Source organism: Megalobrama amblycephala, linkage group LG16, assembly GCF_018812025.1.
Source record: "Megalobrama amblycephala isolate DHTTF-2021 linkage group LG16, ASM1881202v1, whole genome shotgun sequence".
NCBI classification, from domain to species: domain Eukaryota; kingdom Metazoa; phylum Chordata; class Actinopteri; order Cypriniformes; family Xenocyprididae; genus Megalobrama; species Megalobrama amblycephala.
Genome location: NC_063059.1, coordinates 40,630,666 through 40,658,134, shown reverse-complemented (window position 1 = coordinate 40,658,134; position 27,469 = coordinate 40,630,666). Strand labels below are relative to the sequence as shown.

The 27,469-nt window shown below is 36.9% G+C and overlaps 1 protein-coding gene across 2 annotated transcripts in view; it reads right to left on the bottom strand.

Moving 5' to 3' along the window:
* Window positions 1-1,164: 1,164 nt before the first annotated feature.
* The window catches only part of pdgfd (platelet derived growth factor d), a 33,382-nt gene continuing 7,077 nt past the window's right edge, over window positions 1,165-27,469 (bottom strand). The window contains exons 2-7 of one of the 2 annotated variants that reach the window (XM_048160944.1): window positions 21,313-21,523; window positions 19,795-19,972; window positions 13,310-13,363; window positions 12,965-13,160; window positions 9,371-9,585; window positions 1,165-1,797 (exon numbers count right to left, since the gene is read on the bottom strand). In XM_048160944.1, the coding sequence (XP_048016901.1) occupies window positions 1,669-1,797; window positions 9,371-9,585; window positions 12,965-13,160; window positions 13,310-13,363; window positions 19,795-19,972; window positions 21,313-21,523 (983 nt within the window). In that variant the 3' untranslated portion in view covers window positions 1,165-1,668. The remainder of the gene's footprint in view (window positions 1,798-9,370; window positions 9,586-12,964; window positions 13,161-13,309; window positions 13,364-19,794; window positions 19,973-21,312; window positions 21,524-27,469) is intronic. The other variant, XM_048160945.1, reaches the window with a different exon arrangement.

Here is a 27,469-nt window from a genome sequence, read left to right as displayed (position 1 = left end):
AGGAGAGAGAATCATTGGTTTCATTTTGCGTGTCTTGAAGTTTAATAAAAGCGCTTTAAAAGCCTCGTAATTAAAGGCTAAATCCACACTGTCAACATCCGTCCCTGCGGCGCGGCGCTCCCGCTGAACCACAGCAGAATGAACGAGTCCCGCAGGGCCGCGCCGCCGGTAAATTAAAGCCCGATCAGGGAACAGAGGAACCCCGCAGATTTACAGGGAGATAAAGGAGAGTCCGGGACCGCCACTGAAGCGGATCATCGCACGCGAGAGAAAAGACGGAGAACATCATGTCATCTGTCCACACCTCTGAATAAATAGGCTATGCAAGACAATTATAATAGTTTGTGTTTTTGTGTAAGTGCTTTAGTTGGCTGATGAAACATCAACAGACCATGTCATGTGTGTTTTCATTTGTGTGAGTTTTCATGTCATGATATCCGACAAGAACATGTCCAGGTGATATTTCACACCAAAAATAAATACAAATATTTTGCTAGACTTTGCAGGATCATTAAGATAAATCTTAAATTGTACTATCAGGGAAAAATGCTGGAATGTAAAAAAGATTAAATTATAAAATATTTATACATAATGGTAATATTTATGTACTGCCATCATGCGGAGTTAAATAATCAAATTAAATTGCTAAATTTTTGTTCCTGCTGCAGTAAAAATATTGAGTAATGAGAACTTGAGAATAAAAATGTCAGAAAATACAGTAATGTTTCTGTCTCTGCTGAGTAAATAAAATAATTCTCTAAATCATAATAATGACATAAGAAAATTACACATAATAATGACTATCATAAATATGAGCAACTTTCTAATATGTATTGAGAATCATTCCCGTAAAAATGATTTAACATACTTGAAATTACTTTATTACATTAATTGCATTGATGTCATTATTCTGAGAAAACATTTCATAATGAGAAAGTTATTTTATGACATTTATTTCATTATCAGTTTCACATCATTATGAGTCATAGATTTCCCCTGCTAAATTTTACTGCATAAAACTGAGAAACTTTCTCATAATTATGAATTAATAAAATACTGAGCTATAACTATGAGAGAGTTTCTCATTAGCACGATAAGGTAAGTCATTATTATGAGAAATTCTCTCAACAAACTTACAGAATCATCAGACTGTAAAATCAGACCTAAAACAAGGCTTCTTTATTTATCTTTCTTTACATTTTAGGGTGAACTGGACATGTTTTTATGAGATTCACTTCAATAAGACCTTTGATCAGACAACAAAGAGAATATGAAAACTAAACCCACATGCGACAGCATGATCACAGTTATAAAAAGACAAAGACATTTCTTTTAATAAATAACACGGGATTAGATCAGATTGGAGGAGGAACCGCCCCCTCAGGGAGCTCTGACTTCTGATTGGTCTCAGAGAGCAAAAGCCTCATTAATATTCATTTACATTCCATTGGCAAGAACTTTACTGGACACAATAACATTTAACATCAAGAATAAAACAGAAACAGAGAAAGCTACATATCAAAGTCTCCCAACGCTGTGTGTGTCTTATGTTATCAAAAGGGTTTGTGTTTAGATGGAGGCATGACCTGAAAATATACGTCAGAATGGAGTGCAGTGACAGTGTGTGAGCGTGTGTGTGTGAGTGTGTGTGTGTGTGTGTGTGTGTGTTCATCGCGGCGGTCTGGACTGACACACACAGTCACATCTCTCATGATGCTGCAGGTAAATCTCCTCCAGAACCCAGCGAGCGTGTGTTTTCTTCTTGTAGAAACTCGCACCCGGGGAAAACTTCAGCACCTGACGACAACACACACATATGAAATATTTACAGATCTTTTTTTAAACTATGAAAGCCATATTTAAAAATCAAATATAGAAACAGAATATACAAAAATAAATTATATATATAAAAAATTATAATAAAAAATATAGCTGCAAGCAGCAATTAACGGGGTAATCTGGGAGCATCAGACTGACTGCAACAATGAGCAATTAAAGACATATTAAGATCATTTTACATAACTGAAAAATCAAATCCAGTCACTAATAATTTGATTTAATGGTTTATGACTTTAAACCAATAGGTGGCACTGTGACCAAATTGATGTGGTGAGCTCAGAGTGAGGTGACAAAGACACATGCAAAGTTTGGCATCAATATGCCAAAGCATTGCAGAGATACAGCCTCAGAGTCATTTTGGCATTTGTTGCGGAGATATGCGAAAGCGGTTTCATCTCGGGACACAAAATCCATAATTTCTTTGTCAGCACAGTCTGAAGAGGATCTGACTCGAATGTGTTAAAAATGACAATAGGCTTAATTAATCAAAAGCTATTAGCATTTTTTTTTTTAATTTCATTATAATTTTTGACCACAAGGTGAGGCTGTCTTGAAGCTTTTTGAGTACCTTCAGGTTATGGTGCAGATGGCACATACTGAGTTTCGTAATGATACACCGATGCATTCTTAAAATATAGCAATTTACATCATAATACTGTATTGCAGTTAGTGACAGTTTCATGTTTTGTTCTATTATAGCGCCACCAAGAGGCACAATCCTGTCAATTTTTTTTGTGTCCTCCGAGTGCGGCCATACACAAGTACGGAGCCTCGCACATGACATGCAAGAAAAAATAAATAAATCATACGCACGATTTACTATTTCGTTCCCTCGATTTACCAAAACGCGCGCACTATTTACTATTTCGTTACGAACAAGTAAATTGTGCGCACGTTTTAGTAAATCGAGGGAACGAAATAGTAAATTGTGCGCACAATTTAGCCTACTATTTTGTTCCTGCATGCCATACATAAGTGCGTCAAATTTGGTGAAAATATCTTATTTTGTTTAGGAGTTATAGACATTTATATATATATATATGAGCACATAAAAAAAAAAAACGACCCTGCACAACTATGATTGCATTTTTTTTTTTTTTTTTTTTTTTTTTTTTTTTTTGCCACTATCAAAATTGACATTTAGGCATTAAAATATAGCCAGCAAGCTATGTTTCCGATTTTCCTACCGTGGTTTCATCTCGATCAGAATAGCGGTTTCGAAGATATTTGCGAAAGTTGTTTAAATGCTAAAACACAAACCATAAGGTGAAACCTAGTAAGTTTGGTATCGTTGGACTCGGCAAGGATTCAGGAGTCTAAGGAGATGACTCCCATGAAAATAAGTCAACCACATCCGAAGTTATAAGCATGTAAAAATATTCACCACTAGGTGGCGCTGGTACAAAACTTCTCAGACTCCTTCAGGGCGTCATGCTGATGACCCATACCGAGTTTCGTAACTATGCGTTTATGCCTTTGTAAACTACAGAATTTTTCTACAAAATTCAAAATGGCCAACGCACAAAATGGCAGACATGGGAAACTGGATATCATTGGACTCGGCATGTTGCCCCGAATCTAACTTTTATTATTTTTGGGCAAATTATTCAAAAATTATGAGCAACTCATCGACTTGAATTCCATAACTTTTTGCCACCATTGTCTGAAGATGATGTGGTTCAATTTTCACGAAAATCGGACAACTCATCTAGAAGGAATTCGAAATGTCGGAAAAGTTATGATGAAAAATGACGAAATTTCGAATCGCCAAGGAATCAGACAAAAATAAAAAAAAAAGAATTTTGTTTCTAGCCCTAATGGTTCAAAAGTCATTAGCATAAACATGAGTGCAAATTTGGACAGGTGGTGGCGCTAGAGAGATTGAGTTAGAGACTCCAAATTTGCTATGGTGACAGCTCAGACTGTCCTCTATCAGTGTGCCAAATTTGATCATTTTCCCACAAGCGGTTCTATGGGCTGCCAGAGACTTCCAGAGCAGAAGAATAATAATAAGAAGAATGCTAACGATTACAATAGGTGCTTGGCCTCTAAATATTAACATTAAATATATATTCAACAGCAATAAATAAAAAGGATAAGTCAAAAAATCTGTGGTGATCAACATTATTTTGTTGCATAAATGACAACTTCCATTTCCAACTCCAATTAACATGAACAATGAAAATGTATTAATCTTAGTTAAGGTAAACATTTATTAATACATTATTAGAATCAAAAGGCTGGGGTTTAAGAAGAATAAATGATTGGAGAAGTCTGAAGATCCAGTCATTTTGATTAATAATTACCGTTTTAAAAAAAACATACACAGATGGGTCTATAACATGCATTCAGAAAATCGATTTCATGCCGACTGTAATATATATATATATATTTATCTTCACATTGTGCTTTTAAATCCTTCATAATGCAGACCTGGTTTAGATGCATTACTGTAACTTTGACTTCTGCTTTCTAAAAATACAAATCTAAATTATTTTCTGTGCTAATTGATATGAGGCAACACGTGCTGTAAACTACAGTCACTGTATATAATGTTGTCACAATATTTATTCCTCATCAAAATAACTAAACCGAACTGATGCAGGTGTTTCTGGAGCCTCGATGTTTGTTAGTTTGATCACGGCAGGAAGTAAAAGAGATTTATTGTTCGATTTGTCTTCATTGATTTGCTTACCAATCGATATCTGTCCTTGACCTTTAACCTCCGGATGTCTCTTATGTTCTGTACTGAAGCTCATATATCGCGTGTGTGTGTGTGGTTGTGGTGGTCTCGCATTAGTCAGCACTGACAGCCGGAGCCAATCACATTTAGCAGATGTTGCCGTGGGTAACAGTCTGTTATTCTACACGACAGCAGCACAGTGAACGTTTCCTGACAGCTCTGTGACAGCTGTCAATCACCGGGTCATGCTGATGTCAGCCAGTGTTTACAGCAACTACAACACCCAGAACGCCTCGAATATCCCATGAGGCTTCACTCAGATCATCAACACTAAACTGGGTCAGACTGAGTTCAGGTTGAAATTTTATTAAAGTCTCTGTGTCTGATTGTGTTAAAGGGGTGGTTGATTATGATTTGACTTTTTTAACTTTAGTTAGTGTGTAATGTTGCTGTTTGATCATAAACAACATCTGCAAAGTTACGACGCTCAAAGTTCAATGCAAAGAGAGATATTTTCTTTTACAGAAATCACTGTTTAAGGACTACAACGAGCTTCTTCCTGGGTTAGTGACATCAGAAACCCTAAAATTTACATAAACCCCGCCCCCGAGAACACACAACAAAGGGGGCGGGGCCATGTTGGGCTGCTTTAGAGAAGAGGAAGAGTTGTTGTAGCCGAGTGTTGTTGTCGTGCCGTCATTTTACGCCGGACTGCTTCACAAACGAGGGTCAATTCAACACAAAACATGAACATGACGGCACATGCTAGTGGATGAGTTGAATCAACTCCACAGCAACTACATCAATTTATCCACTAACCATTCAGAAACGTCTAAAAGTTGTAACTTCTTCCTGAGTCTCTCCATCAGTGTCGACTCCGGTTTGAACAATGTAAGGCTGAACACTTTCGTCATTTTGGCTGCGTGAGATTCTCCAGCTTTGTTGTTGTTGAGCTGTTAAAGCTCCGCCCTCTTCTGGAGCAGCAGCTCATTTGCATTTAAAGGGACACACACAAAAACGGTGTGTTTTTGCTCAAATTTGACAAGATATAATAAATGATCTGTCGGGGATTTTGAGCTGAAACTTCACACACACATTCTGGAGACACCAGAGACTTACATTACATCTTGTGTAAAGGGGCATAATACGTCCAATTTAATAATTTGTTTACAATGTATTCAGCTAATAGAGTTAAAGGTGCCCTCGAATCAAAAATTGAATTTTCCTTAGCATAGTTAAATAACAAGAGTTCAGTACATGGAAAAGACATGCACTGAGTTTCAAACTCCATTGTTTCCTCCTTCTTATATAAATCTCATTTGTTTAAAATACATCCGGAGAACAGGCGAATCTCAACATAACACCGACTGTTACGTAACAGTCGGGGACTCCGCCCCAATATTTGCATATGCTCATGATCCAGGCCAGGCGGAACCGCCCAGCGGAATCATCGGAAGTTCTGCAGGCAGAGTGAAGAAACAAGCCAAGCGAGGATAACAGTGAAAATGGCAGATCATGGAAATAAATGTTATGTTCCAGGCTGTGCAGGGGATGTGAAAACTTTTCATAGTCTTCCTCCAGAAAAAAAACTGTCAAAAGGCATGGCTGATGTTTATCTATAACCGGATACCGGAACAATTTAACTCAAAGTTGTTAGTTTGCTCTGCCCATTTCACCGCGGACAGCTTTTCTAACCTGGGACAATATCAAGCAGGCTTTGCTCAGCGTTTGACACTGAAGAAAGGGGCAATTCCAACTATATTCCCGCAAGCAGTAAGTAGTGCTTTTATCCACATCTTGGCTGTAGAAACTATTTCTGATTAAATGTAAAGTTTCTTAGTGAGCTAACAACATTAACGACCATGTACCCAGTGATGTCTAGATCCAATGCAAGATGCTAGTACAGTAACAAATAGCAAAGTTTACGTAACTACTATTAACGGTGAGGTTAAAATTTATTACTGTCTTTGTTATATAAATCTATAACATAACCGTAGATACATATGCCAATTCTCTTTTGTCGGATATAATTATAATTTGACCTATATTTAACCAACAATACATTACACCGAAGCTAACTATGTAAGTTTATTGGCTAAATAAATCAAATTTAAAATCATATCGGTAATGTCAATATATTAGAAACAAATTTTCGTTCGTTGTTTAGAGTTGTTATTGCAAAGTGAAGAAGCTATCATTGTAAAACCATACAGCGACACATTATTACAATTAATTTTTTTTACAATGCTAAAAACAAAGTTGCAAATACTGACGTTATGAGTTATAGTGTAAAGTTAACGCTATATGCTAGTTCCATTGACGTAACAGTTACGTTTTGCAGGTTCATACTGAAAATAAAGACAAACTTACCACTCAGAAACGTCCATGGCCAATCGCAACAAAATTGGTTGTTCCTCTACATCTGCATCTTTGACAGAAACAGGCTCAAACATATAAGGTTGAATACCAAAACTCTCCATCGTTCACGCCGTACAGTACAGATTTGTTCGCTATCAGTGTGAGCTACTGGAAGGAGCCGAACAGTGAAACAGCCAATCAGAGCGGAGCACCATATTACTATTCATGAGCCTTCCAAATAAGGCAAAAACAGACCTTTTCATTCTAGGGGCTATTTGTGGGGTTATAAATGGAGCTGTAAAACCATATCTGGACAATTTTCGACCATAAAAAAGCCACATACCCTCTATGTAGATATCAGGGAACAATTTAAAATGTTTTTTCAAATCACTCAAGGGCACCTTTAAAACAGAACAGCTGATGTGCAGCAGACATTATTCAGGTTTTCATACACAAACCGACATGCAATCACAGTTTTCTTTTTGATATCCAACATTCCTGCACCGCTATTGAAATTCAATATTCTAATTCGAATAGAAATGGTGTTTTATATGATATTATATAAACAGACAGACAGTACAGATGGACAGAGAGACAGACAGACGGCACACTTCACTGCTGTCATCAGTTCAGATGAAACACTGCTGTGTGTCTCGGTGGATTTCATGTGTCATTTGCTGATAATCTCTCAGAACAACAAATGTCACATTGGTCAAAACTGATCAGAGGAAAACAGCAGCAGACGACAAAAAAAAGTGAAGACAGTCAGGGAAAAATAAAGTGTGTGTGTGTGTGAGCTATAGGATAATGGAAAGCAAATGGATGGAGAGATACACGAGATTCAGCACACATTGTACAGTATTCAGTGTGTGTGTGTTTGGAGCTGATAAGGACAGAGAGGAACACACACTTTACTTGCTCAAACTCCACAGAAAAACCTAACGCCACTTTTGACACATTTCATGCCTGCAGTAGCAGACATGTCATTTCTATCATACTGCAGTACAAACAGAAGCGAGAGCTCAAAACTTCATGTCGAAGAGTAAAACAGCCTGACATGTTAACACCTGAGTAGTGTTTTCACTTTACTATACTCTCCAGTATCTGTACTTCTTTTTAGAGTATTTGGTTACACTTTATTTTAGGTGTTTAGAGTAATATTAATTAACAACATGTAGTTAATAGAAATTAGGATCAGGACTTGTTTTAGATTAAGTTGCATGTAATTATGCATAATTTAATGTTATTACTATAATAAGTGCATGTAACGTGTGACAAGGACACTGTAAAATTAAGTGCTAGTGATGGCCGATTTCGAAACACTGCTTCATGCTTCATGAATCTTTTGTTTCGAATCAATGATTCGGAGCGTGTATCAAACTGCTAAAGTCACGTGATTTTAGTAAACGAGGCTTCGTTACGTCATCACTGTTTCGAAATTTCAATGGTTCACCAATAGAGGGCGATGATAAAGTGAGCCCATGAAGCATGCAGATTCACTGAGAACTATTGAACAAGCGTCTAGGGCTTTACCCTATGGTTTTACCTGATCTCTGATCAGTTTTATACAGTTGTAGATGTTTTAATTAGACATTAGAATAATTAAAATTAATAATGGTAGTTATTAATCTCTTATTGGCCTGTTTAGCTTGAGCCATGGAACAAAGAAACAAGCCTTTAAAATTGATAAAAGAACATATTATACAGACACTCTATATTTAATCTTATTAGATGATTAGTTAATTCCATTTGATTGATTTTACTTTCAAAAAAACTTTTGCAATACATTTGTTAAAGGGTATTTTTAATGCATGTTTGTTGCATTTCCACTGTTCTGACCACTAGGGGTCACCGTGGAGACGGGTGTCAGATTGTTTCGAAGCCTCGAATCATTACGCCACATTTGCTTCAACTGTTTCAGTGTTTCACGAAGCCTCGATCTGCCCATCACTATTAAGTGCTACCAAGTATTCATATTTTGGGAAACGTTTACATTCCAAAGCATAATATTGTACTTTTTACTCATAAAAACATATTGTCCCACAATATTTTGAACTAAAGAAATCATCACCCCCCTCAATGTCCGATTCGTGAACGAGATGATTCTTTTCGGTGAATCTGTTGAATCGGTTCGTGAATCGCACTGAAAGATTCATTTGTGAATCTGACTTGAATCAACACTGGTCCAGTCAGTGTGAGTCTTCATATCTGATTCAGAATAAGCCAAGAACCGCGATGTCTCCAGAGCTCGAGCGCACACACGACTGATGGAGCGATTTATTGAACTGAACTGAATCAACATAATGAAACTATCATCTTGCAGAATTTGAATCAGTTTCATATTTGATGAAGTTTGCATCATTGATTCTGTTACTTTCCTGTTGATACTGTGAGTTTGGGGGCGGTACTATATTTTTGACTGGCCAATGGCAGATGGAGGGAGTGTTTGGGGAAACCCGTTTATTTATCGAACAGTGCATCGTGGGATACCTCGTGTAGTTTCTTCACGGTTTTTCCGGCGCTGCAGCTGCAGGAGTTCCAGTTGTCGGTGCCGCAGGCGCAGTTTCCCCCGCAGCGCTGCACCAGGAGGCATCGTGGGAAAAACACGGCGTTGGTCACCTTCAGCTCCTCGCGGAGATTCACAGAGAAATTGCGCGGAGTGCAGCTGTACTGCTTCACGTCATCGTAGAGACGGTCGAGATCAACTGAGAGGGAAAGAGACCGAGATGGATGAGTTTACGGACTGCTAAACCATAGAAAACTACATCCTGATGAACACTTTGTGCAGTAGTGAAAACGAGTCGTGCAAACCCTAACACACATACTTTCCTCTTGGCAAAGTTACTCAAAACCTACAATGTTTTAACTTTATCAGGGCTGCAAGGTCATTGTGTGTGTGTGTGTGTGTGTGTGTGTGTGTGTGTGTGTGTGTGTGTGTACACGTTGTGAACAACATTCCAGTGTGCCGTTTTGGATTTTTTTTCTCATTTATGACTCACATAATCACAATCTGTTCTGGATGGACAGAGAGGAAGGGAGGTATAAATGAAGAGACAGGAGGAAATCACCTCCGTCTGCCTCATAAAAACTCAGTGAATGGTTAACGGCGCCTGTCTCTGTGTGTGTCTGTGTGTGTGTGTGTGTGTGCCATACAGAACTGAATTGTGAATGCTTTTATATTTATAATTCAATTCCTGAACAGGATGTGAATATAATACAGTGTTTCTACTGCCTTAAAGGGGACCGATTATGCAAAATTCACTTTTATAAAGTGTTTGAACACAGATGTGAGTATAAACAATCAGCCTATAATGGTAAAAATACAGCTATTACTTTTCTTATAATCTCCATGAATCATAAATTCTATCCAAACAAGGGGTTCCAGATTTCAGAAGCCCCGCCCATGACTGATGATTGACTCCGCCCTATTAGCTTAGCTCCTCCCCTCAGTGAGCTGTACACAGTCCACCAAGTTTATCTCCTCACCAGAGCATTTAACAGCAGCATTCAAGTAAGAAATGTATCTTTATTAAAGCTACTAAAGTTATTCAGTCAGGAGCGAGTGATTTTCTGTTTTTCTTTTTTTATATTACGCTGCTGTCACTTTAATACACAGATATAATATACACATGTGATTTCTTTCCCTGCTGTTTATGTTCACAGACATAACGTTGTGTGTTTTTGACAGTTTAAATGCAATAAATCATAAAAGAAAACTTAGTTTAATACTCACGGGACGTTCTGTCTGACAGGCAGCTTTCTGTGCGCGTGATTCAGATATGTGCGCTCAGAAAAGCACATATCAGAAGATTAAACTGATATGGCTTTAAAACACATGCAAATAAATATCTTTCATGATGATGAAGAACTGCAATGTCAAATGAGTGTGATCATGATAGAGATGATAATCAAAACAGTTTTTAACAAAATTAGTTTTTAGCAGAGTATCCCATGCACAAGTTGTACAGGCTCCACCCTCTTCTGGAAAGGGGGCGGGGAGCAGCAGCTCATTTGCATTTAAAGATGCATGCACTTCTTTCACTCAAAAATGGGCATTTACAACAGGGTATAATAAATGATCTATGGGGTATTTTGAGCTGACGCTTCACAGACACATTCAGGAGACACCAGAGACTTCTTGAAACAAGTGGCACAATAGTTCAAGAATTCAAATGAATTAAAGAAAATGTATATTACATATGTATATAATATTTCAATAATAATAAATTGTGTGTGTGTGTGCGTGTGTGTGTGTGTACAGTTTCCTAGAATCCTCTAATTTTACTCCAAATCAATAAATTAATTATGTTTAAAGATAAAATAAATGAACTTTAATTCATGGACCAAGACGGAAGAATACTTAATTTCCCAGAATCCTTTAATTTACTCTAAATCAATAAACAAATCAATAGAGTGCCTCAGGGATGACGCATTTTTGTAGGCAAAACCCAGAAGCGAGTTAGCATTTTAGGATTTCCGGTTCCAACGCCATAAAGTCTATGGGTTTTTTGAATGGGTTTTTGCTAAATCGCCTGAAAGCCTCTAAATACTTTCACGTTTTGATCTATGACATAAAACACACCAGTTATAACCAGCTTGTGATTTTTTAAACCTTTACTGTGTCTTAAAATCGGCGGTTGCTAACAAGTTGCTAAAAGGGACTACTTCACTCTAAAAAATGCTGGGTTAAAACAACCCAAGTTGGGTTGAAAATGGACAAACCCAGCAATTGGGTTGTTTTAACCCAGCTGTTGGGTTAAATGTTTGCCCAACCTGCTGGGTAATTTTATTTAACTCAACTATTGTTTAAAAATTACTGTATTGCTTAATTAAAATTAACCCAAAGTATGTTGGAAATGAACATTTATTAATGTTCAATGAATAATTATTAAACAATAAACATTTATTAAATTGCTTATTAATAAATTTATATTAATAAACTATTAAACTATTAAATTTATATTAATAAAATATTAAAGTTAATTTTGGGTTCATTTTAAGCTAGCCATATAGCAATTTTTAAACAATAGTTGGTTTAAACAAAACTACCCAGCAGGTTGGGCAAACATTTAACCCAACCGCTGGGTTTGTCCATTTTCAACCCAACTTGGGTTGTTTTTAACCCAGCATTTTTTAGAGTGTTCCTTTGGCGGGGACTTTAGACGTCATCACTAAAAACGGGACATTTGGACAGCATTTCTCATGAGAGAGTGGATAAGTATTCATAACAGCGCAGATCATAATCAGCGAGCATGTTTATAAATAAAGTTGTTTTCTAAATAAAGTTTGAGGAAGCTTGGTGGTGACGACGTTGATCCGCGACCATGGTGTGCTGTAGTCCGTTTATAGCCTACTGTTAGCCTTTTATATTTGACGCCTTTATTTAGGCTTCAAAATCTATAAATGTCGTGTTAACTTGTAAAGATTATCTTGATAGACAAAACGTGTGTCATAACCCTTTGTTAAACACAGAGCTTATTTTCTGCGATTTTCCAAAAGTCTATGGGAAAAATGCATAGGCTTTCAACCGAGGGAACCCGTGCGCCGCTAACTTCCGGGTTGGCCTACAAAAACGCGTCATCCCTGGGGCACTCTATTAATCATAAATTATATAAATTAACTTTATTATTAATTATATCTATAAATTATATAGATTAACTTTAATTTATGGACCTTGATGGAACAATACTTTATTTCTCAGGATCATCTAATTCTCTCCAAATCAATATATTCAAATTCTATTTTCAAAATTAGATTTATGAAGTTATCTGACAATGTGTTTGACATTTTGTGGTGTGTGTGTGTACTTGTTTATATTCAGTGTGGGGACCAAATGTCCCCACAAAGTAATATAAACCTGAGATCACCTCAGCCAGTGGTCCCCACAATGTAAATGGATTTATAAACATACTAAATGATGTTTTTGTGAGAAAGTAAAAATGCAGAATGTTTCCTGTGATGGGTAGGTTTAGGGGTAGGGGTAGTGTAGGGGGATAGAAAATACAGTTTGTTCAGTGTAAAATCCATTACGCCTATGGAAAGTCCCCACAATTCACAAAAACATAACGTGTGTGTGAGACTCACGCTTGTGTTTGCGGTCGGTGTGGTAAGCTCGCGGTCTGTAGTAGTGTGTCTGTGTGTACAGTTGCTCCAGGTCCTCCTGCCAGGTGAACGGGTTCAGGTGTCTCAGTAACTCTTCCACCGTGCTGACGCTGGCGATGTCGCTGTCCAGCGCGGCCGCAGACAGCGGGGTGTCCGTCCCAGATATCCCCCCCAGATCCTAGAGGGACACAGACGTGAGATTTTCTGAACCAAAGAGCAGCATAAACATCCTGCTAAACATCTGAGATTCTCTGAAGAAATTTCTGTAAAAACTTTCTGTGAATTACAATAATGCTAAACATAACCTATTGAGTTAGTAACACTTACTGATGTCACTGTAACTGCTTCCCAGTTGGTCAGGGATGCAAGAGGTGAGCTGTCCTGAAATACAGAGAATTTTCAGTTTCATTAATTTTCGTACACAAATTTGCGTATTCATTCAGCATCAGTGCCGGGGGAACTCTGGGAAAGTCATTATCTGCTCTGATAAATCCTGTCTTCAAACACTCTTGACATGCAGCAGCACAAATACCATCACATTCAGCCAACGCTCAGATTAGATCCATCACTCATGATGTCAGCGGCTGAGGGGGCACAGCTACAGACATCACAGCGCTGACATTTAAAACCAGCGGTAAACGTCAACACTAAAAGGTGAACATTATACAACCCGAATTAACAAGACCATCAATTCAAGTCCACTGCTGCACACCAATAATGAAGAGAGAGAGAGATGGACAGAATATACAGAGTGTGTTCAGAACAAAACTAAACTTAAACGTGGTCAAGTGGGTGAGGGAAGTGTATTTGGACCTCGACTCTTTGATTTTGACCAAGGGAGCAAGTCTGCTCAATATGTTCACTTCAGGCATATCCCACAGTGCAACATGCAACATTTCGCCAGTACTGGGCAATCATGCAACGTAAGCAATGACGTATATCCGAGTGAACGAGACGAAGGGAAGTTAGCGAGGGAAGGGCATTATAAATTATAAATCGACTTGAAGCAACGCTGCGTAGACCGATCGGTGTATGACATCAAAGTACCATGAGAGCAGTTAGAGACCAGACACATGCTCTCTAATCGTTCTCGCGGCACTTTGACGTCCTACACCGATCGTTCTGCACAGCAACGCAAGTCGAACACACCTGTTTACTTCATGAAGTATTCATTCACGTTTGAATGAATCGAATAAATGAATGACTCAATGACTTACTCATTTAGACATTTACTGCCACCTACTGGCAGTTTTAGTTGCTTATTTAGAGTATCACTTCATTAAAAAAATAATTTCATATTTTGTGGATAGTTTGCCAAAAAATATAAATTGTTCATTTACATTTACTCATCCTAATGTCATTTCAAACATAAATATAACATTTCGCGAACATAAAAAAGATAAAAATATATAAATACCAATTCAGTTGTAGCTTCTGAAAATAAAAAAATCATGGCCATTAAAGCGACTTTTTGTAATGTCTATTTGATGCTTTTCTCATTTAACACAAATAATGACTTTAAATGATCTTTCGGGGGTAATTTCTCTGATGTGTGATTAATACAAAAAACCTGTGGTTGAAAAATGAACTAAAATGAAATAAAAGAGTGGTTGATACCGAAACTAAAATTATTTTTAATTTTGAAAGAACAACAACATACACTATATTGCCAGAAGTACTGGGACACCCCTCCAAATCATTGAATTCAGGTGTTCACTTCCATGGTCACAGGTGTATAAAATCAAGCACCTAGACATGCAGACTGCTTCTGCAAACATTAGTGAAGGAATGGGTCGCTCTCAGGAGCTCAGTGAATTCAAGCGTGGTGCTGTGATAGGTTGCACCTGTGCAATAAGTCCATTCGTGAAATTTCCTCACTACTAAATATTCCACGATCAACTGTTAGTGGTATCATAACAAAGTGGAAGCAATTGGGAACAACAGAAACTCAGCCATGAAGTGTTCGGCCACGTAAAATCACAGAGCGGGGTCAGCGCATGCTGAGGCACCTAGTGCGCAGAAGTCGCCAACTTTCTGCAGAGTCAGTAGCTACAGACCTCCAAACTTGGTGTGGCCTTCAGATTAGCTCAAGAACAGTGCATAGAGAGCTTCATGGAATGGGTTTCTATGGCCGAGCAGCTGCATCCAAGCCTTACATCACCGAGTGCAATGCAAAGCGTCGGATGCAGTGGTGTAAAGCACACCGTCACTGGACTCTAGAGCAGTGGAGACGTGTTCTCTGGAGTGACCAATCACGCTTCTCTGCCTGGCAATCCGATGGACGAGTCTGGGTTTGGTGGTTGACAGGAGAACGGTACTTGCCTGACTGCATTGTGCCAAGTGTAAAGTTTGGTGGAGGGGGATTATGGCATGGGGTTGTTTTTCAGGGGTTGGGCTTGAACCCTTAGTTCCAGTGAAAGGAACTCTTAATGCTTCAGCACACCAAGACATTTTCACACTCCCAACTTTGTGGGAACAGTTTGGGGATGGCCCCTTCTTGTTCCAACATGACTGCGCAGCCAGTGCACAAAGCAAGGTCCATAAAGACATGGATGAGTGAGTTTGGTGTGGAGGAACTTGACTGGCCTGCACAGAGTCTTGACCTCAACCCGATAGAACACCTTTGGGATGAATTAGAGCGGAGACTGTGAGCCAGGCCTTCTCGCCAACATCACAAATGTGCTTCTAGAAGAATGGTCAAAAATACCCATTTACACACTCCTAAACCTTGTGGAAAGCCTTCCCAGAAGAGTTGAAGCTGTTATAGCTGCAAAGGGTGGGCCAACTCCATATTAAACCCTACGGATTAAGAATGGGAGCTGCTATTTGGTCACTTTGGACCAAAATGTTTTACATTTTGTTTGCTTTATCAGAATGGTACGACACTTGGTGACTTTTGTGGCACTTTCTATGTTAACACACACACAAAATATTGTGGACATGATTCGAGATGGTTAAATGGTCCTGAAAAAAATATGATCAAAAATAGAAATGACTGGTGGAAAAAGAGAAACAGTACAATCTACAAATCAGCCACATGAAGAAAAAGCACACAGCAATAAAGGGGTTAATTGAAAATGTACGAAACTGGGGAAAAAAATTGTATGGATTAATTAATTGTATTGTTTTGTAAAAATGGATCATAATAATTGCATAAATATTGCTTAGTATAAAATTCCCTCAAAATACTAAAAAAATATTATTGAACAAAAACATATTACATTGATTTTACCAAAAAAAGTTGGATATAAAAGTGAAATAAAAAACTATAAGCGAATAAAGCAATTTGAGAAAAGTATTAAAATAAACGTGCAAAAGCATAATAACCTTAGTCTGAAGACTGACTTGTTCTCCATTTTTCTCTGTTTACATTTTAACCTTTACTTTAAAATCTCCATATGCTGTGAACACACACACACACACACTTCCCTGCACTGCCACTCTTGTTACATAAATCTGCTCCTGTGGCAATGCAAACAATAGAAGGAGGTCAGAGGTCGTGGGCGGTCTGTTATGATGATGTTTCCCATCAGAGATAACGTCTGTATGGGCCTCTGATGTCTCACACACACACACACATACACACGCACGCACAGCGAGACCTTCTGCTCGTGTTCAGCAGAGATGTCCGGAGCAGAGCGGGAATGTGGAAATGTCAGGAATACCGCAGATTCAGGGAATTACACACGACGGATCCAGGTCGAACAAACTGCCACCCCTGAACCTGAAGTCCAGCAGCTGCAGGGTTCAGCGACGGTTAAAGATGCGGTGGAGTCAGAAGCCACTCCATTTACTTTCTTCATATGTTCCTGGTCTTATTCATCAGTGCATGTTTTTCTGAATAATCTTTCATCAAAATATAATAACTTGCTCCACCTCTGAAATGACTTCCACTGACAACCATGACCATGTGGGAGGAGAAAAATAACATCATCATAGCAAACAATGCATAAAAGACGTATGCAGGCTGAATGCACAATTTTAGAGCAACACATGAATAAATTACATTTTATAAAATGGTAAGTTCCAGTCCTTGATTCTGATTGGTCAACAGCTGTGTTTTATCAAAGTCCCTTTAAGACGAGTCATTTCACTCGGCGGCCATCTTTGAAACAAATTAAATGTCATATTTGAAATTACCAATGAAATCTGACAACTGTCTCATAAATGTTTCTAAACGCTCTAATCATGAGATATCGGGTGGCCCAGTGTATTATTAGCATTTTCCTTCAGGTCAGTCCTGTGTTCCTAATAAAAATCCATTTGAATGTCTGCTGCGATATCTTGTCCTTTTAACAATTACTGGGATTTCCCGTGCCCTGCTGACACAGACGGCGCTAGTCAAAGCATTTGTCATTTGCGTCTTGTCCCGTGTTCACAACAAATTTCAATATAAAAGTCTTTGACTGAGTGACTCGCTCTTAAAGACAGTCTTTGCCGCCATCTAATGGCGTAATAATGTAACTTCTGTTGCTGTTCACTGTCAGGGACTATTTTTTCCAGTGGAAGGAAGGTTTTACATGATTTTACTTGCATTAATACATATTTTTTGGCTTTAAAAAGTTTTAAAAAAGCCCCATGAAGACGTGGTTTACAGATAATTTATGTTTCAATTATGTATTGAATTTAAATTCACCATGGTTTGTTGGGGCTTATTGCTTTATTGAAATATATTTAAATATATAGTTATTTTAAACTACAATAATATGGTTTTTAGTGTATTTTTGATGGTGAGCAGAACATTTGTGTAAAAATTATCATATTCTAATGCTAATTATGTGACGTTTTATGGCAATAGTTTAATTTACACGCACTTAATAATCACACATGTAATCCCTACAATTATTTCCATGAACCAATGTTAAAGCATTGTTATTTCCCGCTGCATACTCATAAATATGTCAATGCATTATTCATTATATCACTGGAGCTAAAAATGTAACTTTGGGTTCAATTTCTAAATGTTAAATATCACTTTTATACGGTAAAATGAAATAAGTGAATTAGGTTAGTGAATTATTACATGGATCACATGGATACTGAATTCATTTCATGGCTATAATGTTCTCAATTGAGGTCAGCATGCCTTCAACAGAATAGAAATAAACAAACATAAGAACTAAAATCATTAGTTTACGACAAAGAACATCAAAGATGCACATCCTAAAACATTCAAGGAAAGCTCTCGAATTACAATTAAAGATCTTGAACAAAAAGGCACAATTATGATTTACAAACATCCGCTAATCCCCAAAGAAAACCCACCGTATTTTACGAGCACATCAAACGACGTTTCGAGAAACGAGCACATCATCTTCCCTGCAGAAAAACTCTCCACATCTGTTTGTGTCATTAACCGACACCAAGGGCCTTAACGAGCGCGAGCTTAACAAGAACAATGACAAAACACGCTGTTAGCTGTCATTTCTCGTTATAGACCTTCTCCATGTGCGTGTGATAAAGACACAGAACTAAACTCTCAGATCTCTTCACATTACATCAGTGTTTTTACCGCAGTAAAACACTCGCACGTTCACACCCAACAGTGCGGCTCACACCTCATTTCTCTCTGTCGTCTCTCTCTTTGTTTATACAGTCTCTCTCTTATTCTGCCTCAGAAACAGACATCTTAATTAAGCCACACTTTTCTGAGTTCATCTGAGGTAAAAGAGCATTTCAGGTAAGAAGAGACTTCAAGATTATTGGAGGAAGAAAATACTATTTCAGGTTTTCTACTTCAAAACTTCATGTTTGTTTGTAATCTTTAATTGTTCATTTTAATTGTCAAATACTTTTTGTCCATTAACTGCGATTTCATCTTGTTTATGTCCAGTGCAGGTGTCTGATTTAATTCTGTTTCCCAGTATGAGCTCAAATTGAAATGTACAAATTTGCAGTTTTACAGACACAGAAAACATATTGCATATTTATGCAAGCAGCTAGCACCACATTATTGCCGATTTGGCCTGTGTGGAGAAAAAGCCATGAGGCAGTCGTAAAGCAGGATGGCTTCAGTCCCAATGAATGTTGTAAAATATTTCTCCATCCATCTGCTATCATTTCACCATCCACTAGCATCCGCTTTGCACAACAGACACAGAAAATACATCTGATATAAATCTAGCCCAACGATTGACTTTAGTTAACATGACACTACTAGATCCACTAGGAAGACACTTAATAAAATTAAGTTAATTAAATTTTGTGTGTAATATTTTTATTTAAAGCAACAAGACACTGGAGGTCATGCTACAGTATATAGAGCACAACATAATGCAATATACACTACCATTCAAAAGATTATTTAATGTTTTTGAAAGAAGGCTGCATTTATTTGATCAAAAGTAAAAACAGTAAAAATTGTGAAATATTTTTACAGTTTAAAATACCTGTTTTCTATGTGAATATATGGTAAAATGTAATTTATTCCAGTGATCAAAGCTGAATTTTCAGCATCATTACTCCAGTCTTCAGTGTCACATGATGCTTCAGAAATCATTTTAATATGATGATTTGATGTTCAAGAAACGTTTCTGATGTCATATTTTTGTGGAAACCATGATACATTTTATTTTTTCAGGATTCTTTGATAACTAGAAAGTTTAAAATAGAATCTTTTGTAACATTATAAATGTTTTTACTGTCACTTTTGATCAATTTAAAGCACCCAAGCTGAATAAAAGTATTAATTTCTTTCATAAAAATCTTACTGACCCCAAACTTTTGAACAGTAGTGTATTTAAAACAAAAACACATGATTTAACGTGTGAAATGATGCAAATGTTCACACAGGAGGTTAAACAGACACTCACCAACAGTGAATAGCAGATTCTGAATCCTGGTTTTGCTACAAAGTAATCGTCCGATTTGAAGGTGATTTTGATGAGGTTTGTTTTGGATGTGATCCGTGATGGAGATCTTTGACCGCACCAGCGGCCCCAGATGATTGTGCTGGTTTCTGAAATATCCTCCACTTCCACATAATCATACCTGCAAAAAACACACACACACACACACACACACACACACCTGTCAGTACATCAAGGATATACATCTGTTCGAACATGTCTTCAGTTGTTTTTCAGTTTTTTTTTTTTTTTTTTTTTTTTTTTAAGTGCTTTTTTGAATATTCGCTTTCATGTAGTGTGTAATAGAGCGGTTTAAAAGTTCTGCCAAGTTTTAAAGATCAAAGTGCACGAGAAATAAAGCTATTGTCTCATAAAAGAAAGAATCGATTCTGTAGCTGAGGCCTGAAGACTGCTGAGGAAGAGCTGAAGTACAGATATGGTAATGGGCATTTGGTTCCCGACACGCACTGTAAGCGGTCCACCAATCACAACAGACTGGGCCATCTGACCAATCAGAGCAGAGCAGGCACTCGGAAAGACCGGATCTTTGAACAAACCATTTCAGACACTGTGAGAAAAGAGCTGATGCTGTTCAGTTAGTTGCCAAGGCTACATTTAAAAATAAATATATGTATATATAAATAAATTATTAGAATCTTTTACTTATTTTCTTATTATTTTATATTCTTTTCATATTCTTAGTTTCTTTCCTCTCTTTGACTTCTTGTCCCTTTCTCATCCTCCAAATTCACTTCATCTCTCATCTCAGTTTTTTCCTGCTTTATTTTTAGTCCTGATATCCCAGGGGTCTTTGTAAAGTATCAGATCCACAGTAAAACCCTCTAACCTCAAGGACAAACTCGTAACCCGAGACTCACTCCACACACGCTGTGGTCAGATACTCGCTCCAATTGGCTTTCTGCTCATTAAATATTCATATCATGTTTTAACTCTTCAGGCCATTATTTCTAGTCCAGAGATGCAGAATCAAAACCACAGGAATCTAAGAACTAACCCTGTTATTCTCTACCACATGTCACAACATGATTTAACCACATCCAGGATCAACGATCCTATGAATTAATCAGATTTGAGAGCTAGGGCTTTAGGTTAAACTGTTAAATATTTACCATCTAGATCAACCCAAAGAGTCAATGTGACACTTTCTCAACACCCCTTAAAATTCATTATTCATGTACTCATCCATTCCGAAGCTCCGCCCTCACCTGCAGCCTCCATTCTCCGCCTTCACTTAAAACTTTTAGATCTAATTACTTATTCATGAACTCATCAGCTCAAAGCTCCGCCCTCACCTGCAGACTCCATTCTCCACCTTCAATTAAAACTTAGAGCTAATTAATTATTCATGAACTCAGTCCAAAGCTCCACCCTCAACTGCAGGATCCATTCTCCGCCTCCACTTAAAATTTTTAGATCTAATTAAGTATTCATGAACTCATCAGTCCGAAGCTCCGCCCTCACCTGCAGACTCCATTCTCCGCCTCTTCCAGTCCAAACTGAGCGTCGAATTCCAGCAGGATTCGTGTGTGGACAGGCGAGAGCAGTTTCCATGACAACAGCAGGTTGCGAGGGTATGAGCTGGGGAAGCGCGGGCTCTGGACGTGACCTCCGCTCTTGACCATTATGACCTCTTCCTTCCGGTACAAGTCTGTGAGGCGATTGCTGTCTGTTACTGGTCACAACTTGGACAGGTTAGTGCGTTTACTCTCGGAGACAAACAAACACACACAGATATAAACAAATACAACACATACAAAGGTCAGAATCTGTTCCATTTCAGTTCATCCCAGTTCAGTTTGGAGAACAGGATAAATTCAACTCAGAAAATAAGTCTAATTCAAATAGACTAACTCACTTCATATTCTCTTGAGGAAAAGAACCACTTTTGATCGAAAGCTTGAGATTCACACATACAAAAAAAACAAAACAAAAAAACAGGATGTTCAGGAAGTTAACTGAATTTACTTATGATGCAATTTGGGAAGTGATCTGAATTCACTTCTGATTCTCTTCAGGAAAGTAACCCAGTTTCCCTTCTAATTTCCTTGTTTTTTTCTTTAGACAAAGAACTGAAATCACTGTTGATTCTTCTCAAATTGAAAGCAAACTGAATTTACTCTGACTGTATTCACAAAAAAATGATTCACTGCTAATTCTGTTCAGGAAGTGAACTGAATTTACTCTTTGGGAAGTTATCTGAATTCATTTCTTATTCTTTTCAGTAAACTAACCCAATTCACTTCAGATCCATGAGCGAACTGAGTTTGTTTTGATTCTCTTCTAACTTAATTCACTTTTAATTCTGTTCAGGAAGCAATATGAATTTTGATGGTATTTTGGAAGTGAATTCACTTCGTATTCTCTTCAGGAAAATAACCTAATTCACTTTTGATTCTCTTCAGGAAAAGAACAGAGTTCACTTTTGATTCTCTTGGGGAAAATGCTCTTTGGGAAGTGATCTGAATTCACTTCGTATTCTCTTCAGGAAAAGAACAGAATTCACTTCTGATTCTCTTCAGGAAAAGAACAGAATTCACTTTTGATTCTCTTCAGGAAAAGAACAGAATTCACTTTCGATTCTCTTCAGGAAAAGAACAGAATTCACTTTTGATTCTCTTCAGGAAAAGAACAGAATTCACTTTTGATTCTCTTGGGGAAAAGTCTTTTTGGGAAGTGATCTGAATTCACTTCGTATTCTCTTCAGGAAAAGAACAGAATTCACTTCTGATTCTCTTCAGGAAAAGAACAGAATTCACTTTTGATTCTCTTGGGGAAAAGTCTTTTTGGGAAGTGATCTGAATTCACTTTGTATTCTCTTTAGGACAAGAACCCAATTCACTTCTGATTCTCTTCAGGAAAAGAACAGAATTCACTTTTGATTTTCTTGGGAAAATACTTTTGAGAGTTGATCTGAATTCACTTTTGATTCTCTTGGGGAAAAGAACATGACTTACTTTTGACTCTTTTCAGAAAGGTAAACTGAATTTACATCTGATTAACAAACTGAAATCCCTTCAGATTCTCTTCAGGAAAACAATTAATTCACTGTTGGATTTTGATCCTAATATCTGAACTGAGTTGAAATGAACCACAGAATGTCTGACAGAACACAAACACATACAAACATAAGAAACACAAGAGAAGTTAGACAGAAAAGGAGGACGACAGGTCTACAGAAACAGACAGACGCGCTTTTAGCCCACAAAAGGTAAAATATTAAAAATAGCAGAAGTTATGCAACAGGAAAACAAAGATCATTCAATGTGACAGTTCATGAATCTTTAAATTAGACCAATGAGCACACTGGATCGTTTTAAAGAAAGCTAAAGAATTCATGATGCACTAATCGAAAGCGATGACCTGATCCAATGTCAAAATGATGCAGCCACGATGATGTTTTCATTTCCAAAAGCTCCTTGAATCATGACCACCATAGCATTCACACACACACACACACACACACACACACACACACATAGTGATTACTGATCCATGCATGCAGCAAACACTTGTGATTATGGCTATACTGCAGGAACAGGGCCACCATCCATCACCATGACAACCTGCTGACCAATGAGCTTTTAAATGAACTTAACACACAGAGGAATAAGGCCGCTGTATCTCACAAACACACACACACACACACACACACACACTACTCGCTTGTGTCACTTCTATAAGTGTGATACTGACAGACAGTCTAGCAGCTTTGAGCGTTAACAGCCTCATTTACACAATCTCTCTCTCTCACACACACTGTACTTCCTTAACACAAATTTGCTTCAACTTTCTGAGAACAAATACACACTCATCACACACACACACACACACACATACACACACACAGTTGTAAAAGCTCTTAAAGTTTGCTGTGTTAAAGTTTGAGCTGTTGTCTGATTGTAAAGAGCTAAATACATCAGAGTAAACGCCCATGACAGAATAAAGTAGGTTATGTTCCAAAACTTCGTGAGCTTCCTCGCTGTCTACTGCCTACAGTACATACTTCTAAGACAGAATCCCAATGGAAACTGAACCTTGTGAGTGATTGATTTAGAACACAAAATTAACACAATCTAATAAGCATAAAATTCTCTTGAGGAAAAGAACTACTTTTGATCCAGAGCAAACAAATTTGCTTCTGATTAAATCCACAAAAAGTAAATAAAAATAAAATAATAATAATAAATTATTTTCAGGAAATGAACTGAATTTACTTATGATGCTCTTTGGGAAGTAATCTGAATTGTTGTTGGGAATGGTTTCCCCTTCTAATTTCCTCCTATTTTCCCTTTTAGATAAAGAACTGAAATCACTTTTGATTCTTGTCAAATCCAAAGTGAACTGAATTTACTGTTTGGGAAGTTATCTGAATTCTTTTCTTATTCTTTTCAGCAAACTAACCCAATTCACTTGGTTATTTATTTATTCATTCATTCATTCATTCATTCATTCATTCATTCAGAAAAACAAGTCACTTTAGATCCTCTTCCAATCCAGAAGTGAATTGAGTTTGCTTTGATTCTCTTCTAACTTAATTGACTTTTTTTCTGTTCAGGAAGCGTGAATTTACTTTTGATGCTATTTTGGAAGTGATCTGAATTCACCTTGTATTCTCTTAAGGAAAAGAACCCAATTCACTTTGGATTCTCTTCAGGAAAAGAACAGGAGTTCACTTTTGATTTTATTGGGGAAAATGCTCTTTAGGAAGTGATCTGAATTCACTTCTGACAATAACCCAATTCACTTCTGTTTCTCTTCAAGACAATAACCCAATTTACTTCCGATTCTCTTCAGGACAATAACCCAATTCACTTCTGATTCTCTTCAGGACAATAACCCAATTCACTTCCGATTCTCTACAGGAAAAGAACAGGGTTCATTTTTGATTTTCTTGGGCAAAAGGCTCTTTGGCAAGTGATCTGAATTCACTTCTGATTCTCTTTCGGAAAATGCTCTTTGGGAAGTGATCTGAATTCACTTTGTATTCTCTTCAGGACAATAACTCAATTAACTTCTGATTCTCTTGGGGAAAAGAACAGAATTCACTTTTGATTCTCCTGGGGAAAATGCTCTTTGGGAAGTGATCTGAATTCACTTCTGATTCTCTTCAGGAAAAGAACAGAGTTCACTTTTGATTTTATTGGGGAAAATGCTCTTTGGGAAGTGATCTGAATTCACTTCATATTCTCTTCAGGATAAGAACCCAATTCACTTCTGATTCTCTTCAGGAAAAGAACAGAGTTCACTTTTGATTTTACTGGGGAAAAGGCTCTTTGGGAAGTGATCTAAATTCACTTCTGATTCTCTTCAAGACAATAACCCAATTCACTTCCGATTCTCTTCAAGACAATAACCCAATTCACTTCCGATTCTCTACAGGAAAAGAACAGGGTTCATTTTTGATTTTCTTGGGCAAAAGGCTCTTTGGCAAGTGATCTGAATTCACTTCTGATTCTCTTTCGGAAAAAAATGCTCTTTGGGAAGTGATCTGAATTAATTTTGTATTCTCTTCAGGAAAAGAACCCAATTCACTTCTGATTCTCTTCAGGAAAAGAACAGAGTTCACTTTTGATTTTACTGGGGAAAAGGCTCTTTGGGAAGTGATCTGAATTCACTTCATATTCTCTTCAGGATAAGAACCCAATTCACTTCTGATTCTCTTCAGGAAAAGAACAGAGTTCACTTTTGATTTTACTGGGGAAAAGGCTCTTTGGGAAGTGATCTAAATTCACTTCTGATTCTCTTCAAGACAATAACCCAATTCACTTCCGATTCTCTTCAAGACAATAACCCAATTCACTTCCGATTCTCTATAGGAAAAGAACAGGGTTCATTTTTGATTTTCTTGGGCAAAAGGCTCTTTGGCAAGTGATCTGAATTCACTTCTGATTCTCTTTCGGAAAAAAATGCTCTTTGGGAAGTGATTTGAATTAATTTTGTATTCTCTTCAGGAAAAGAACCAAATTCACTTCTGATTCTGTTTCGGAAAATGCTCTTTGGGAAGTGATCTGAATTCACTTCTGATTCTCTTTCGGAAAAAAATGCTCTTTGGGAAGTGATCTGAATTAATTTTGTATTCTCTTCAGGAAAAGAACCAAATTCACTTCTGATTCTGTTTCGGAAAATGCTCTTTGGGAAGTGATCTGAATTCACTTCAGATTCTCTTCAGGACAATAACCTAATTTACTTCTGATTCGCTTAAGGATTCTCTTTAACAAGTATATTTAATAATCTCTCCTGGGCTTTTGTCTGCCCAAGTTTTTATCGTGGATGGATTGCTTTTACTGAGCTTGTTGCAGTGAATTATGGGGTTACCTTCCCTTTCAAGATATATTTCAACTCTGCCTTAGAATTTAGTCAAAAGAATTTGGTCTGTGATAAATGAGTCTTTTATTATAGTTGAATAAATAATATACTAATCTCATGACACAGCATGCAAAAATGTGCGTGTGCATAACAGCCTGTTGAAGTGATTTGTACAGACACATTTCTACTTCGCTGATAAACGGAGAAAAATTACAACAAATCTAGACATGCATTCTTGTGTGAGCATTCGTGTGTGAGATCCTGAATAATGGCTGTGTGTATGTGTCTGTGTGTTTGTGTGTATTTTCCTGGTCAAGAGCCGCCCACTAAGAAAGAGACTGTCTGATTGACATTTAAAGTAATCAATCACAGGTCACTGTGTGTTAATGTGTCTTTTAGGGGCGGGTTTATCACAAATAAATGGTTCAATAAAAAAAAAAAAAAAAAAAAAAAAAAAAACCATTCAATCAATAACATGACTATGAACATCAGTGGTTGTAGGGAAAACATAAAAAGCCTATTCATGAGTGCGAAATGAGAATATGCTGGTGAAATACATTTCACTGTTCAACAGACATTTCAACATAAACTAAACTGTAAATTTTACAGCTGTCCAGTTCATGAAAAATTCACACCTTCTGTCTCTGTCTTTCTTTCCCTCAATATTACATCAGTACATCAGTTTCCAGAGGGGAACCAGATTAAACAATCGGCTGTAAAAGCCGAGAATGAACAAAAATGTTATTCTTCCACCTTTACTTATGGGTTGATTCAATAAAAACATATCCAGGTCTTAGTTAAACAAACAAACAAACAAACAATTACATTAATTATATTAAATGTGTTATACATTAATTAAAAATATTTAATTATTAATAAAAAATATTTAATTAAATAAGTATTTTTCATAAACAAAATGACTATTTCAGGACCACTAAAATTTTGCAAAATGTATTTAATGCTTATTTAATAAAAACATGCCCAGGTCATTTTTTTTTTTTTTTTTTTTTAAGAGCAAGCAAACAAACAAATAAATAAATAGATAAATTAATACAATTTATTTATTTACTCAATTTTAAAAATAAAAAAAAATAAATTAAATATATATATATATATATATATATATATATATATATATATATATATATATATATATATATATATATATATATATATATATATATATATATATATATATTTTTTTTTTTTTTTTTTTTTTTTTTTTTTAATAAACAAAATGACTATTTCAGGACCATTAAAATTATGCAAAATATGTATTTTTTTTATTAATCATGGGCTGATTCAGTAAAAA